General features: G+C 39.5%; 1 protein-coding gene across 2 annotated transcripts in view; it reads right to left on the bottom strand.

Moving 5' to 3' along the window:
* lrp8 (low density lipoprotein receptor-related protein 8, apolipoprotein e receptor) overlaps nt 1-14699 on the bottom strand; it is a 255901-nt gene that overhangs the window by 131400 nt on the left and 109802 nt on the right. For both annotated transcript variants that reach the window (XM_072439163.1, XM_072439161.1), the window contains exon 3: nt 4036-4158. In XM_072439163.1, coding sequence (XP_072295264.1) covers nt 4036-4158 — 123 coding nt within the window. The remainder of the gene's footprint in view (nt 1-4035; nt 4159-14699) is intronic.

Here is a 14699-nt window from a genome sequence, read left to right on the forward strand (position 1 = left end):
ATCAAAATCAATAACTAATAATGGTATCGGAAATAAGACACTCCTTAAAAACGGATCGATTAAAATATCCAAAACACATAAATAGGTCAAATTTGGATATTTCCTGTCTAGTTTTTGAATCAATATCAGAACTAATATGAGACCACGTGGTAATATTAAAGACACAACAACTATTTTGAGTTGAAAATTACATTAGAAGAAGTGTGTTGGTCTGCAAAACCATTATCTGGTTAAAGAAAGATTGTGTTTTGGTAAATGCCGCTTTGTCTGAGTCATAAACCTTCTTCTCTCAGCACGTAACATGTTTTGGAGTCCCAGAAAACAGATTTGATTGGTAAATTAGTTGATCGTTTTATCTCGGTCAATCAGTAACTTGTTTCAGCCCTCGTTTTTGAACTGTCATCGCGGTATCCAGTGTTTTTCTTAGAATCTGTGAAAGTGAGTTTGCAGATTCAATAATGTGCCATCATCGTAAGTGCCAAAACGACTCGTCACCCACACAAGTTTTAAAAATAAGTTTAAAAAGATTTTTTTTAATTGTGAGAAGTGGGAGAAAAAGTGGGAGATTAAATGTACTGTTCATTGTAAAGTGAGTTTCCGAATAAAAAAAAACAAGAAAATCATCTCGAGCAACCTTTACTTGCTTTGTCAATAGCCAAAAATGTGTATTATATAACATTTTTATCTTCATAAAAACTGAATGTCATCTCTTGTCGTCTTAAATTGCTCCATTGTTTTTACCTTTTCTGAGTATTTTCTGTAACCTTAATGAACTAAACAACACAAAATTTTCATCTCAAGACGAGAGCAAACAATCAGTAGCAGAAAATCTGAACCTTCGATTTCGTCGTGTTTGAGTTTAATTCCCGTTATTTCATGTGGCTCGAAAACGCTTCAAACCCCCGCGTGCAATCCGACCTCACATAATTGCGACTGGCAGCGGCGCGGACGTCTCCTGGTCTTGGGCGATCGCTGGGGGCGGGGCGGTCGGGGGAACGTCTGCCCTTGATTAGCCGTAATGAGACTTAACCGCCGGTCCACAGATCTGACGGGACCACTCCGCGATACACCTGGCTCTGAATACTAAACCCAAAAAAAAAAAAAAAAAAAAGGACGCGACCACAATCTCCCGCAATCAAGTTTATTACCGAAAGCCTCTTCAAAAGCCGCTTTGATCGCGCCTCTTGAGGGGGGGACGTACGAGTCCACGGGCAACAAGATGTCAGTCAGACCACAGCTTTTGAGCCGGCGAAGGAAAAACGCAGAGATTTTAAACGATCGCGCCGCTCACGACTCATCAGGAAGTGTTACAGTGATGTGAAAAGCCCCCGGCGGGGAATCGGAGAAGGTGAAGAAGGAGTTAGTTTGGTTCAATTTGCGTTAAACCCCTTTTCAAACATGTGGCGCGGGCAGATGAATGCTAAACGAAAGGTTTATGAAGGTGAAATACACATCAAATGAGCGATCGGTAGAAAAAACTAAACCTGTAGATTATTTTTATGAAAGAATGTAAAGCGTAAAGGCTTTTAAATCGTAAAAAACTGTCAAATTCACGTAGCGCTGTGTGAAAATATCAAATTGCGTCACTGTTTTGATGTTTAAAATGGGTGTGATTCATACAGTTTGTGCAGGTGGTGGTTTAGCAAAGGAATACGGTTGTTAAAATGTGTTTGGTTCTCAAAACAGAGCGATATATCGAAAAATGTCATGTGCAGTACAACGATTATTATTGGGTGTACTGCAAAATTGTGGTATTTTTATATATCGTGACCCAGTGATTCCCAGCCTCACGTTACGTTTAGAGAAAGTCATTATATTTGATCAAACCCTTATATATCTCAACCTAAAATGTGAACCATCCAAATCTAAACTAAATGTAATTCTCTTGTATATTATTATCCTTGTAATTGTGAGGAACTGTTATATTTAAACATTGAGCTGTGAGTTTTGCTGAAAAAGACATCGTTTAAAGTCTTCTGACCTTTTATTTGAACATTTCCAAATGAAATTGTTGAACTTAATTTCAATTTCTGCAATAAAACTATATATTTTTAAGCGCATTTAAGTATTATTATTATTTAACTGGGATGTGCTTATTACTTTGGTTGTTTTTGAGTTTAACTTTAGCTTTTTCTTTTTAATTTATCGACCAAAGATAAAACTAAATGAATGTGTCGCTTCCTCATCTAAATGAATGATAAAAGGCAGACATTATAGTCTTTAAGAGAGTTATAAACTCGTGTCTAATGCCATGCCAGTTTCTTTTTGTACTTACCGTATTAATTAACCCTTTCACCATTCCAAATCCTAACATTGCCCATTACAACTCATCTTTGACTGTGAGTTTCTCTGTTAATCTCTCAAATCATTTCATTGTTTGCTTATTCCTCGGTCTAATCCACTGTGGCTCGAGATAATGACAAACCTTTGTGAACCTGATACAAGCTCGGACGTGGATTAGGTTTGATTAAACAAAGGACTAATCACAGCTCTTTTCTCCTTCTCATAATTATAGCAACAGCAGGAGCAGATCTTCACTGCCAAACACATCAAAACGCAGCACTTTTCTGGTGTGCAAGTCTGGTCTAACATCATTTTTTACAATTAAATGCTCATTACTGCATCTTCAGCTGTCCACAAATCAGTAACAAGAATATAGAGTTTAAGAATAAAGTTTGGGAGAACAGGAGCAAGAAAATTCAAGTCAATTCAGTTCTCTGTAAAATATTCTACATATAAAATTGTGATTTTGCACGTTTAAAACGCTATATTTTAATATTTACAAAAGTCCACAGAGGAAAAACTAATTTATTTAAGCTGTTTTTGGGGAAATGAATTATGCATCGAGGTGTTTATGTTATTACAGTTATCATATAGATACTTTTCATAGTTTTAGGTCAGTCTAGTGGCAGTTTTAGAAGAAAAGTTGAAAAATGACAACCTGCACCAACAATCAAAGACTTTATAATATAATCGACCTATAATGGAAAATATCGCAGTTTTTTTTTACCATTTATTAATTGCTAATTTGTTGAATGTCTCTCCCCTTACTCCGCCACTTTCACACCACTGTCCTGTCTAACAAAGCCTTCGGGCCAGAAATATATTATTTTTAAAAAGTCAAGAAAACTGAACTTTTACTTTGAACAATACGTACCTTAATTTGCTTTAAGGTCTTTTGCTACCATTTTTAATTTTTATTTACATCCTGTTCTCTCACGGGTCATGTTCAGTTTGTGTTTTCTGCTAAAATATTTAAAAACGTAAAAAAATAAAATACAAGTACTAAAACATCATCAACTCATTATCAAGAAACACATTTTTCTAACCCTTTAAAACATAAAAAAAAAAATCTCCAACAAAACCATTTGCATTCACTTTCATTTGTCAACACTGTGTACATTAAAGGAGGTTTGTGTAGTGTACTGTACGGTCGCTAGGTAACAAGTACGTGAGACATTATAAACCACAACATTTTGCTGTATTGTATTGGTCAATATTGTATCTTATCTTCTTATCTTAGCTGCGTTTATGTGAAATGAGTCGTCCAACTTGTCCCTCTGTAAACTTGATATGACAAATAATACAGATTTCAATGAAACACGTCCAATTTGAAACAGAATCATGAACAAACACATGGGATGTACAGTGTGTGCAGGGCTATACTAAGTGCAAGGTGTTTTCCCCTTGTACATTTCCCTCGACTTTATCTCCGCCAGCACAAACATCTCATGCCTCTCGGGCCTTGAACGCGCCACGCTCCGAGGTCACGCGGAACGGCCAAGAAAAGCAAGAAACTACCGGCAATTTCAGGACCGCTGCGGCAGTAAACACAGAGAAAGTGATGGATCTCGGCGAGTTCTTTACCAATTGGGACGAGGAGAAAAGAAACTTCCCCCTCGGAGTACGATGACAGCGAGCGGCGGACGCGGGTTTATTGGACGAGACGCGCTTCGTACGAGGATATCAGGTGTAACTATTGGTTTTTCGCAGCGTTGCCAGGTCTGGTTTGCATGAAAAAAAAAAAACACTTACTGCAAATTGCGTCAGCCTCGTCTGAACCGTCGGCGCACTCGGGCTCCCCGTCGCAGCGCCACCTGGAGGGCACGCACTGGCCGTTGGTGCAGGCGAAGTCGGTGGTCGCGCAGGTTTTCTTTGCTGCGGAGAGAGAAAGTGAAGAAACGGGTGAGTCAGGGTTTAAAAATGAACAAAAAAAACGGAGAGAATGTCGTGAATTAGATGTAAAATGAGACTTTCTTATTATATCAACAGGTGAACCCAAATTTGTCACTAAAAAGACTGAATTATCTTAAATTGTCTATCGTATTTAACAGAAAGTGTGATGAAAGAGTGTGAGCTGTTGATCATAAAGTCCTTAAATCTACATAAATTCAATGAAAAAATAAAGATTGTCACGATAATATGTACTTTTTGCTCAATAAATAACAGCGGAAAACAATATATTTTGGGGGTTGATACTGAGTGTGCAAACGTTTAATTTTCACTTAAGGGATTTTTATGTAGTACAATAAAATTTGAGCTTTAGAGAGTCGAATGAGGAGTTATTAGTCGATATCAATAATTTGAAGTGTTTCATTCTGCTTTGTATTTGTTGCAGCTCATGTTTTTCAAATATATTGCACATTTAGTAAAAGAAAAGGCTTTACTGTGATTCTACTGTGACTGGTGTAATGTAGTTTCAAATGGGGAATTGTAATTATGATTAGTGTGAGGACGATTATTGGCTCCAAGACCAATTAACAGTGAAATCCTTTATATTGCTTTAGTTGAATGGATTTCTGAATGAAAAAGTAATGATATTGTCACATAAACTGCCACAACATACCTCTTCACCCAAGCCTATGACCTCCCCTTCCCCTAGCCTCCTCTACCCCATTGCCTACTCTTCTACCCCCGTTACATCCCCATCTTTTTCTCTCTATTTCTTCTGTCTTGTTTTTATCTGTATATTAATGTGTATTGTACGTGTTGTCCCCCCCTGTCTGTAAATACCCCCCCCCCTTTTTTATATATGCTCAGCGTCTTTGGGTCACTGAAAAGCGCTATATAAATAAAAGTTATTATTATTATTATTATTATTACAATCTTTAAATGTAGTGTTGTTGTTTTTTTAGTATAGCTTGAACTTAAAGTACTCACTGTTCCTATTCCTGAATAATCCTAATTATTGATTAAGCGAATAATCTTGACCTTCACTAGTTTCAATATTATCGTTTATTGTTCATTAGTTTATCACACTTGGGATAAAAGTGTTGCACTAAATGTCACTCGACAAAAGACATATATATATATTGAATTTTTCCACACATTATAGATCCGTGTTTCATTTTCTTGTACAAGTTGTGCAACAAAGTCACTGATATAATGTACGTAATCGAATGCCATGACATTTCAATAGACAACATACACACATGAACAAATAGTCTTGACAATACAATAGACTGGACTGCGGTGTAAATGTCAGAAATAAGGAACTTTCTTCATTTCCAGAACAGAAAACACACGTCAGGTCACACGGAACAACAACTCTCTTCAAGGTAAACCTCCATTTTAACCTTGTCCACCGCTAAGCCACATCCGTCCATCTCTCAAGCCTCTGGACATCTAAACCCTTTCTGCAGGTACCTTCGAACGGAAGCGCTTGGTTCTGTCACAGAGCGAGGCTGAAAAAAAATCCCTCTCCCTGACAGCCCGGGCTGGTGAACACGGAAGCACACGGCATCGCATCACTCCATGAAACACCGAGAGAGAGAAGAGAGAGAGAGACGCTGACAAATGCTGCCGGAGAGCGTGCGATGCCGGCCGCATGTTCAGGGGATTTATTCCATTCCGGGCTGAGCAGGTGGAATGATTGTGACGGACAAACACCAGAGTGTCTGGAGCTACGCTAAAGCCGCGCTCTGCAAATCTAACGGGGAAAATCACAGACGCAGCACACGCAGGAACGAAAGGCTATGATTTTCGTGTAGGTGAGAGTCGCTAAGATGAAACGAAAACGGTTCGACGTACGGAGCCCGCAATCAGTCCAACAACACTGAATATGCTTTGTTTCGAGTTAGTTTGGGCGATAATGTGGTCACTGATGGTCAATAGTGCAGGGATCAATTATAGAGACAGATCCACAAATGCTGCAGATTATTTCTTCCGTTGCCATGATCATAGTTTAGCAGCTTCTAAATCTTTAAACTATTATATTTTAACGATTTATATAACATGTGTACGTAATAATCACAAAAATAATACATCAGACTGATATAGCGCCGTTTTGGGCACTTAACAAAGCTTTTACACGCAAAGAAAAGACAAATATTAAAGGACAACATTACGGAACAACTTTGCGTCATAAATAACTGCAGGAACTACAAAAGACACGGCGACAGTGAAAGAAGTATTTGCATGATGTAGAAGTGAATACAAGTTGATGGTTTTACTGTTATTGCTATATCCATTTAACAATGCCTACTTACTTCCTTAGTAAAGTATTTATAATGCATTACTAAGCATTACTAAGCACTTGTTATTTGTTTATAAGCACTTAAAAAGGCATTTACTACATCTTTCACTTGGTTATTGAAAACAGTTTAATACGCAGATGATTAAGGTTATACATGGTTTGTATACACAGGTTTTTGGTCAATGGTTTAGGTTTAATAATCTGTCTACAAATGCTAGTAAATGTCTAAATTCTTATAGATAACTAGTGCTCAACAACACCTTATAAATATCTTACTAAGGAACCTTAATCCAAAGCATATTACGCTCACTGTGGAGACTTTTTCGCGGTGCCAAAAACACATCGGGTTCAAAATCACGCAGACATTTCCCATCCCCAGTGAAGACAGTAGCGAAATGCAGGCCTGAGGAGTGAAAAGGCGTGAACCAAATGGAAAACGTCGCTTAGGATTAGAGCGCGGTCACAGCCTGAGACAAAGGTAAACAGGAGGAGGGAAAACGTGGAGCTGTCAGTGGAGGCTCAGGCGGAATGACACGTGTCTTTGCAAAAGGCCACGAGAAATCCTCTTCCTGCCCAGAGCCACGTCAACACGAACCCACTGCGGCTCAAGCTTAGTCTGATAATGCAGAGGGAAATCTGAAAACGCCACCATGTTGTCCACGTTTCAATTGTAGATTTCAATTGCTTTTGTTTTTACGGACTGATTTGACTGTGTATTGTTGTATATGTATTGCTCACTGTAAGTTTTTGTTGTGTTTTTATTGTTTTATTCTGTGTTTTGTGAAGCACTTTGTGACTTCTGTCTGTGAAAGGTGCTATGCAAATAAAATGTACTTACTTACAAAGTCAAAATCCAACAGCCATGATTTCCCCCCATCATTATCAACATCCAAATCTTTCAATCTCATGATATAACTGCAATCCTCATTGTACAATATATATTTTGTTGCCTTTATAATGTTTTGCTAAGCCTTTTGTTTAAATAATGACTGTCGTGTGCTAAGTGACTGTTATGGCTTCACCGAAATGGAGCAAAGGATCATGGTCTATGTTGTTTTTAGCTTTTGCTGCAACAAAACAATGCTTTTTTCAGCACAGGAGCAATAACTGGATATACTGTGACAGCACACGATCTTATTGTTTGATTCCGTTATCGTCACGGAATCAAATTTGGCCTGATCTTAAACAGAAAACATGTAATAATTCAACATGCGACACAATAAAGGTTGAATCAAAATGCAGCGGCACCAATAGTTGAAAAATATGACTCAAATTTGGTATTGAGCATTTTAATTAAAGAAAATAATGAAAGAAAGAGGCTGTATATGTGGATCAACTAATCAAATAAGATCAAATGAACGTGTACAAGTACAATTACTGAAACGGCTACTTAATCTACTTTCCTCTTCTTATTTGGAGTGGTGAGGGTCATAGTATTGAATAAACACATCATCATAAACATAATAATGCATCAGTACTTCATTTTCTGCATACGTTTTTATGACACTGTTGCAACTTTGGCAGAACTTTCCTGACTTCCAGCTGCAAACAAAACCCTCTAAAAGTGCAGAGTCTTCCGTTTACCATTCACAAATGACTCAGCTCTACCCCAAATTTGCCTTTTTGCAATCACAACAGTCAGTGGCATCCATTAATAAACGCCACGAGTCGGTCCCTCTGCCTCCCACAAACATAAATCTAGATTGAACAATGCGCTTTATTGACCTCAGATATCTTTAACAACATGGCCGTTGAGGACTTGCTGATGTCCTCACCAACAGCCGCTTACATTTACATTCTGATACGTTCTCTCTGGAGCCCGTCATCCATATGGAACAGTGTGGAGACGGCTTATGAGCGCGGGGAGCTGCACACGTGCGTCCTTCTCTGCCTTCCCGGAGCCTGCGTGTGTCATGGAGAATACACAACTTTGAAATTGCATTGCTGTGTTTCAGTCGGTTATGTCTTATTGGATTGACCGGACACAACGTTTATGTATAGTTTGCTGTGATTGTGACATTTTTCTCTTTTGTTTTATTAAATGAGAGAAAGAATATCGATAATACAATAACCGACAAAGATGATAAAACAACCGAACAGACAAAAGAAGACAATCAGATGAGATAAAAATCATGCAATCACAACCAATAACATGAAAATAAATAGATAACTAGAACAACCAACTAAACAGATAACGTATAATAGAGCTATTGCTTTGTAACTCTTATAATTGGAAAACTAAGATTTAGTTGGTTTTTAGCATTTTCATTGCCTTTTGCCTTTACAGATCCCCAAATTATTGTCATAATCAAGCTCCATGTCCCAATAAGTTATCTGAATACATTCACTATCCTTCATTTGACTGTTTCACAATAACATTGGATGGATATTCTTTTGGGATACAGTATTCATGGGTGTTAACAGTCCAACTAATTGGAAATTTAGTATAGAATCATGAGCTGTAAACTATTACCGTACCGTATGGAGAAGTCCTAGGCTTTCCCAAACAACACACTTTCCTCAACAATGAATATTAACCTTGTGAGTTCTGACATTGGAACTTAGAAAAGCAGCAAAGCAGAATCTGTCTGAACTAGTTTAAGGCATTTAGACGTCAAATTGGGGGGAAAAAGCTGCATTTCTGACCACTGGAGCAGCAAACGTTTCTCTTTCTCCAGCCTCACACTTCACAAACTGTATTATAACTGTGATTAATGTCGATCTCACCTCCTGATTACACCGAGCCACGCCCCCCAGCTATTAGTCGTGATGGTGCACAGCATATGACATGAAATAAATCTGATCAAAATACAAAGTGGAGTTCAATTGTTACAGCGAGTCACAGTTTGCATAAAGCATTCTTCCCCATCATTGCATAACGTGATAAAAATAGATGCCAAAATGTTGTTTCACAAATATCACATCCAAGAAATAATCCCAAACACAGGGCCAAACCACCAGGTGTGAGGTGGGTGGATAACAGAACAATAAAGTGATTTTTTGGAGTGTCTGGAAACGCGCTTTATAAGACTCGAGCATTATTATAGCCAACAAAAAGAAACCGCTCAAGTTTGTTCCACGACGGGAGGCGCAGGTCGGGCCACTAAACTCCGACTTGCTCAGCTTACACACTCCATTACGCCGCAAAGTGAAATGGCAATAAAGCATCGAGCAGCGCAATAACGGCAGAAGAGACGCCGCGCCGCCTCTAATTAGGATGTGTGAACGTCGTCGAGGGGTTTGTCATTACGGCGGTAACTTTGTGTTCAGCGGATGACAGCAAAGCAATGAGAATATTTACTAGTGTGCGTTCAGAGGCACACGCAGCGTTTGACCTGTTTTATTGAAAATGCCCTTTTGTGGAATATGCACGTTACCGGTATATGCATTCAAGGCTAAAATCACAAATATAAATGTGGACTACGGGTCACAATATAATGGTAAGAGCTGAAAAATGAATAACTGTGAGAATTGTAGTTATTTCCGTTCAATCTATGCGACAAAACGTTACAAACAGCATGAAGTACTTTTTTTATCCAGCCATTTATGTGAGAATATCATCAGTTTTTTTATTCAGAAAGTTTGTAATCCATTAGACCAGTCAATGGAAGCTAATTAAGTATGTAAAAGTTGTAAATGTGAATGTTTGTAAAAGTGTGATGTCTCTTTTCGACATGTGATGTAAAATCGACATTTACGAGACTTAATCACGTTTCAACTGTGTTCCCTCATCATTAGCGTACTCAAAGTTGTTGTATTTTGATGGGAACTATTAGCCCACAGCTCTGCAAATACTGTTATTCAAAACATCCAGACTCCGGGGCAAACATGCAGCGTTCAATAATGTCACGTGGCCATTTTTCAACGATCAAAAATGCCGTATTAACCGGACTGTAAGTCACACTGGACTATAAGTCACATTTTTTGGGGGAAATTTATTTGATCAACTCAAAGACCAAGAACAGACATTTCATCTGGAAATGCAATTTAAAACAGATTAGAGAACATGGTGAATAGGTGTACGTATGCTAACGCTAACACCTTCAGCTACATGACGCACAGACAGAACTGTGGTAAGTGTCTGGTATGTTAACGTAACATATGAACAGTTATTCAGATAACTATAGCATAAAGAACATGCTAACAAGTTTACCAAAGCATCAGTTTTACCCCAAATCACTAAATCCACTAAATTCTTCTTCCTCTGTGTCACTTCTAAACAACTCCACAAACTCCGGAGGAAGAGGAAGTGCAGATTCTTCTGCGTCGCTTAGAGTCTAGAGCGCCCTCTTGTGGTTGTCAGTGTGAAAATAACGACATATAAGTCGCTCCGGAGTATAAGTCACCAAACTATGAAACTTATAGTCCGGAAAATACGGTAGGTAAATGATAGTCTGCTGCCACAATGAAGACAATGTCAGTCAATGGACCAGTTTTGGATCAATATCGCTGTTGACAATGAACAAAATGTAAACTAATGATCTACATTCAATTAATACTAAAGAAAAAATAAGCATACTATGTCTTATTTAAGGACACCGCAGAATGAACAGACATAGATTCAACTTTATTGTCATTACACTGCAAGTACAGTGCAAAATAAAAAAAACAGAGAATGTAAGAAACCGATAGTGGCGCGAGTGTGGGCGGAGGAGGACCAGGAAATGGATGGTGCGGTATATTGTGGCGATGGGCTAAAAAGGTAAAGAACGCAGCGTGTCAGATGTGGGAAGCAGGCAGTTTATCAGAGCCCCTGGTCCTGCGGAGAATTCAAAATCCCCCTCGAAACCCACCGATTTTTGAGCGCGTGCGTGCGCGTGTGCGTGTGTGTGTGTGTGTGTGTGTGTGCGTGTGTGTGTGCGTGTGTGTGTGTGTGTGCGTGTGTGTGTGCGTGTGTGTGTGTGAGAATGTGTGAGAAAGGTGTAGAGGGTGGAGTGGGCAACAGTCGACACGTAGAATATTGGTCCTGTGGGGAGATTAAAGGCCTGTCTGATTTACCAATATTCCCTCAGAGACGCCGAGATATTGTGGAGGAATTCCCAGCATACCAATAACTCAAGTCAAGGTTAGAGCGGGGAAGAAAATTCAAGTTTGCAACAGTTGGGATTATCAAACTATTGGCATGAATCGATACAGATGCATGGAAAATACAAAGTGAGCCTGATTAGATTGACTTATTGGGTTGTGTTACGTCTTTGGATCTCAACACACCAAACCATGGTTCGATCGTCACTATTTTCAAAGCACACTGCTGTTGTTAGTTAGTTTAGGTCAAGTGTTACATCCACCCAGCGACCATGTTCTTTGGTTTTAAGTATTGATACCAATATAAAACCGTAGCCAGTGTAGGGACTGAAAAATGCAAATTTCCCCTCAAAACACCGTTAACTTATGGCTCCAATTGTGCCGTGTAACTTATTTTTCCAGCAAGTAAGGCCGTATTTAAATGAAATATATTGAACAGGCGGGCGAAATATAAATATAATTTCAATTTCAAAACGTTTTTTCTTCCGGGTTTGCCCAAAACGGACCACGGGAGGAGGGGGGGAGACGTGACGCGCAGGAGCGTGGAACAGTAGATTTAGCGTGTTTTACACCTCAGAACTCATACTTCTAGGTGTTCAGCCTTACTCACGGCAAAACGCGCTGGAGAAAATGTGGTGAACGGGTTTAAAATGTGTATTTGCGATATAAAGGCGGAGGAAACGGGCTCACGCTCACGCCGGGACCGCGCAGGGACGGAGCAGCTCCGCCACGCTTCACGTGCGCTTATCTTTTGACTAAATACCGCTTTTTATATTTCATTTAATGCTATTTTGTGTTGTCGGCAGTACTTTATAAATATATATATATATAATAATTAATTGTATTTATATTGTATAAATCAATAATCTAAGTGCGGCGGATCCGTAAACCAAGTAATAAAATAACTACGGCCTAACTACTGAATGAGTAAAAGTTCAAATATTACGAGACCGTGCCCACATCAGTACATTTTAGTCTTATTATATCCAATGAATGGTCCAAGCAGGACCGGCCCGGGTGTAGATCAAACTGACTAAGGATGCATCCACGTTTCAAAGGGGTGCAAAGATTATACTTTTCCATTCAGTAACATTATTTAACACAGCGGAAATGAGGGTGCAAACACTGTTAAATGAGGTTGCGATGCACCCTTTTGCACCCTTTTGCACCCGTGTAGACCCGGGCCTGGTACAGGTTGAAATAATGTCATGGAAACAACCAACATCATTCATTTTTCAGAATCAGTGCATCTATTGTCATGACCGTATTCAACCGTATTCAAGTATTCATTTCTTGTGCTTTTTTTCAACAAAGCAAACTTGAAGGACTTCTACATCAAGTCACACTTTGATAAACTCTTAATGAATAAAGTGGCATAATAATAATATATATATATATATATATATATATATATATATATATATATATATATATCTGCAAACAGGACGACAACATCAACTGTCTCAGACAACTGCTCGGATCATCCTCAGTATGTACATTACACTCCACCTTCTTGTTCAAAGGGTCCTGGTGTTACTATTTATGATCCCCAGCGCTGGACCCAGACTCCAGACAAAAAAGTGAATTGTTAATGTGCGATTCATCCCTCCAAATAAAAAAAGAAAAGTGTTGAAAGAAGTCAGTGTGGCGGCCTTCACACTGATGTTCACCTGGAGTCAGAGGAGATGAAAGAGCTGGAGGAGAACTTGTTCAGAAGTCTGGAGGTGGTGAGGGGCGAAGACTTCTAACAGGAGAAAAGAGCACAGTGCAAACAGTGAGCCCAAGTTTGCTGCGGAGGTGTGCGAATGAGACTGGATCGAGAGAAAATAAACAAAATGAACATATACATCGCATTCGCAATGAGCCGTCACTACTCAAACGGAAACGACGGACTTCTATGCCAAAATTCCTTACAATTGAATCTATTTTGGAACCAACGATCTCCGTAGAAAGGCCAGTGTAGAGTTGCCTGACCTGCCAGCCCCGCCCACATTCATTTCGAATGTGGGCGGGGCTGGCAGGTCGTCAATAGCCAATGAGATCGTCGGTATTCCATCTAGCGACCAATTTACCAATCCCAGGCGCAGGTTTTAACGCGTCACACTGAGATACGGAAGTAGCTCTTCACCCCCGTTCCAAAACATTCAAGATGGTGGACCCGGCTCGCGACCCGGCTCGTGACCGAGTGTTTACTTCTGCTCTCGCTTCGGTTTGAACAATCAGGAAAGTCCGCTCTACTCGCCATGATGAACCTGCGTTAGATGCGGTTATACGAATGGCGTCGTCGTGATTCAGGAGACATTTTCTGCATTCGGGGACGGATAACGCGGAACACGCCTTGTTGACAAGGGCTACGTAATATCCGGTTAAGCGTGTCGCGTTTTTTGCGTCACTTCTGGGTTTATGTGATTGGTTCTGTCTCTGCTCTCTAAACTCCGCCCTAGAAATTGAAACGCAGCGGTCGAGCCCCAGACCCACACAGTTTTGATGAGTAGTTTGCCAAAACGTGTTGGGAACGGCTGGTCAGGCAAAGTGTAGAGTGCGACGTGGTGAAGAGTGGAGAGAGACATTTGGCAACTCGCAAAGATCCGGATTCAATCTCTGAACTTGGAGACGGGCCATCGTGCGGCACAATCCAGCTACTTTGCAACGACTATGTATTCTCGTGACATCCCTGTCGCGATTTGGCAGACGTTTAGATTCCTTATTAGCGCATCTGGAAAGCTAGCTTGCTGAAATGATTAAGCAACCACATCAGACTTTATATCCCGAAGCTTCAGAACGAGACAAAAGCTGCTCATCACTTCATCTCTTCACAAACATAAATCTTGTATGAGCCGCGACAACCCTTTCATCTGTTTACCATTTGTGTACAATATGCTACAGAGATATGGGCTTGAAATATTATGAGTTATGTCAAGAAAGTGAAATAACTTGCGGGTTTAAAGGCATTAACGACGTCTTTAGAGCAAGGGTCCCCAACCACCGGGCCGCGGGCCATCTACTACCGGGTCCCAGAGGCAAAAGTATATATATATATATATATATATATATTTTTTTTTTTTTTTTTTTAAGTCTATTCTATGTGTTTCAATAATGAAAATATAGAGCCAAATAATGTAATAAACAGCAAACATAAGTAATATGTTTAAGTTATAAAGGGTTTGTACACATTTTACACTGTTGTTATTGGTCTCAT

Source organism: Eucyclogobius newberryi, unplaced genomic scaffold, assembly GCF_026437365.1.
Source record: "Eucyclogobius newberryi isolate DKJ021-1_F unplaced genomic scaffold, fEucNew1.0.hap1 SCAF_9, whole genome shotgun sequence".
Lineage (NCBI taxonomy): Eukaryota > Metazoa > Chordata > Actinopteri > Gobiiformes > Gobiidae > Eucyclogobius > Eucyclogobius newberryi.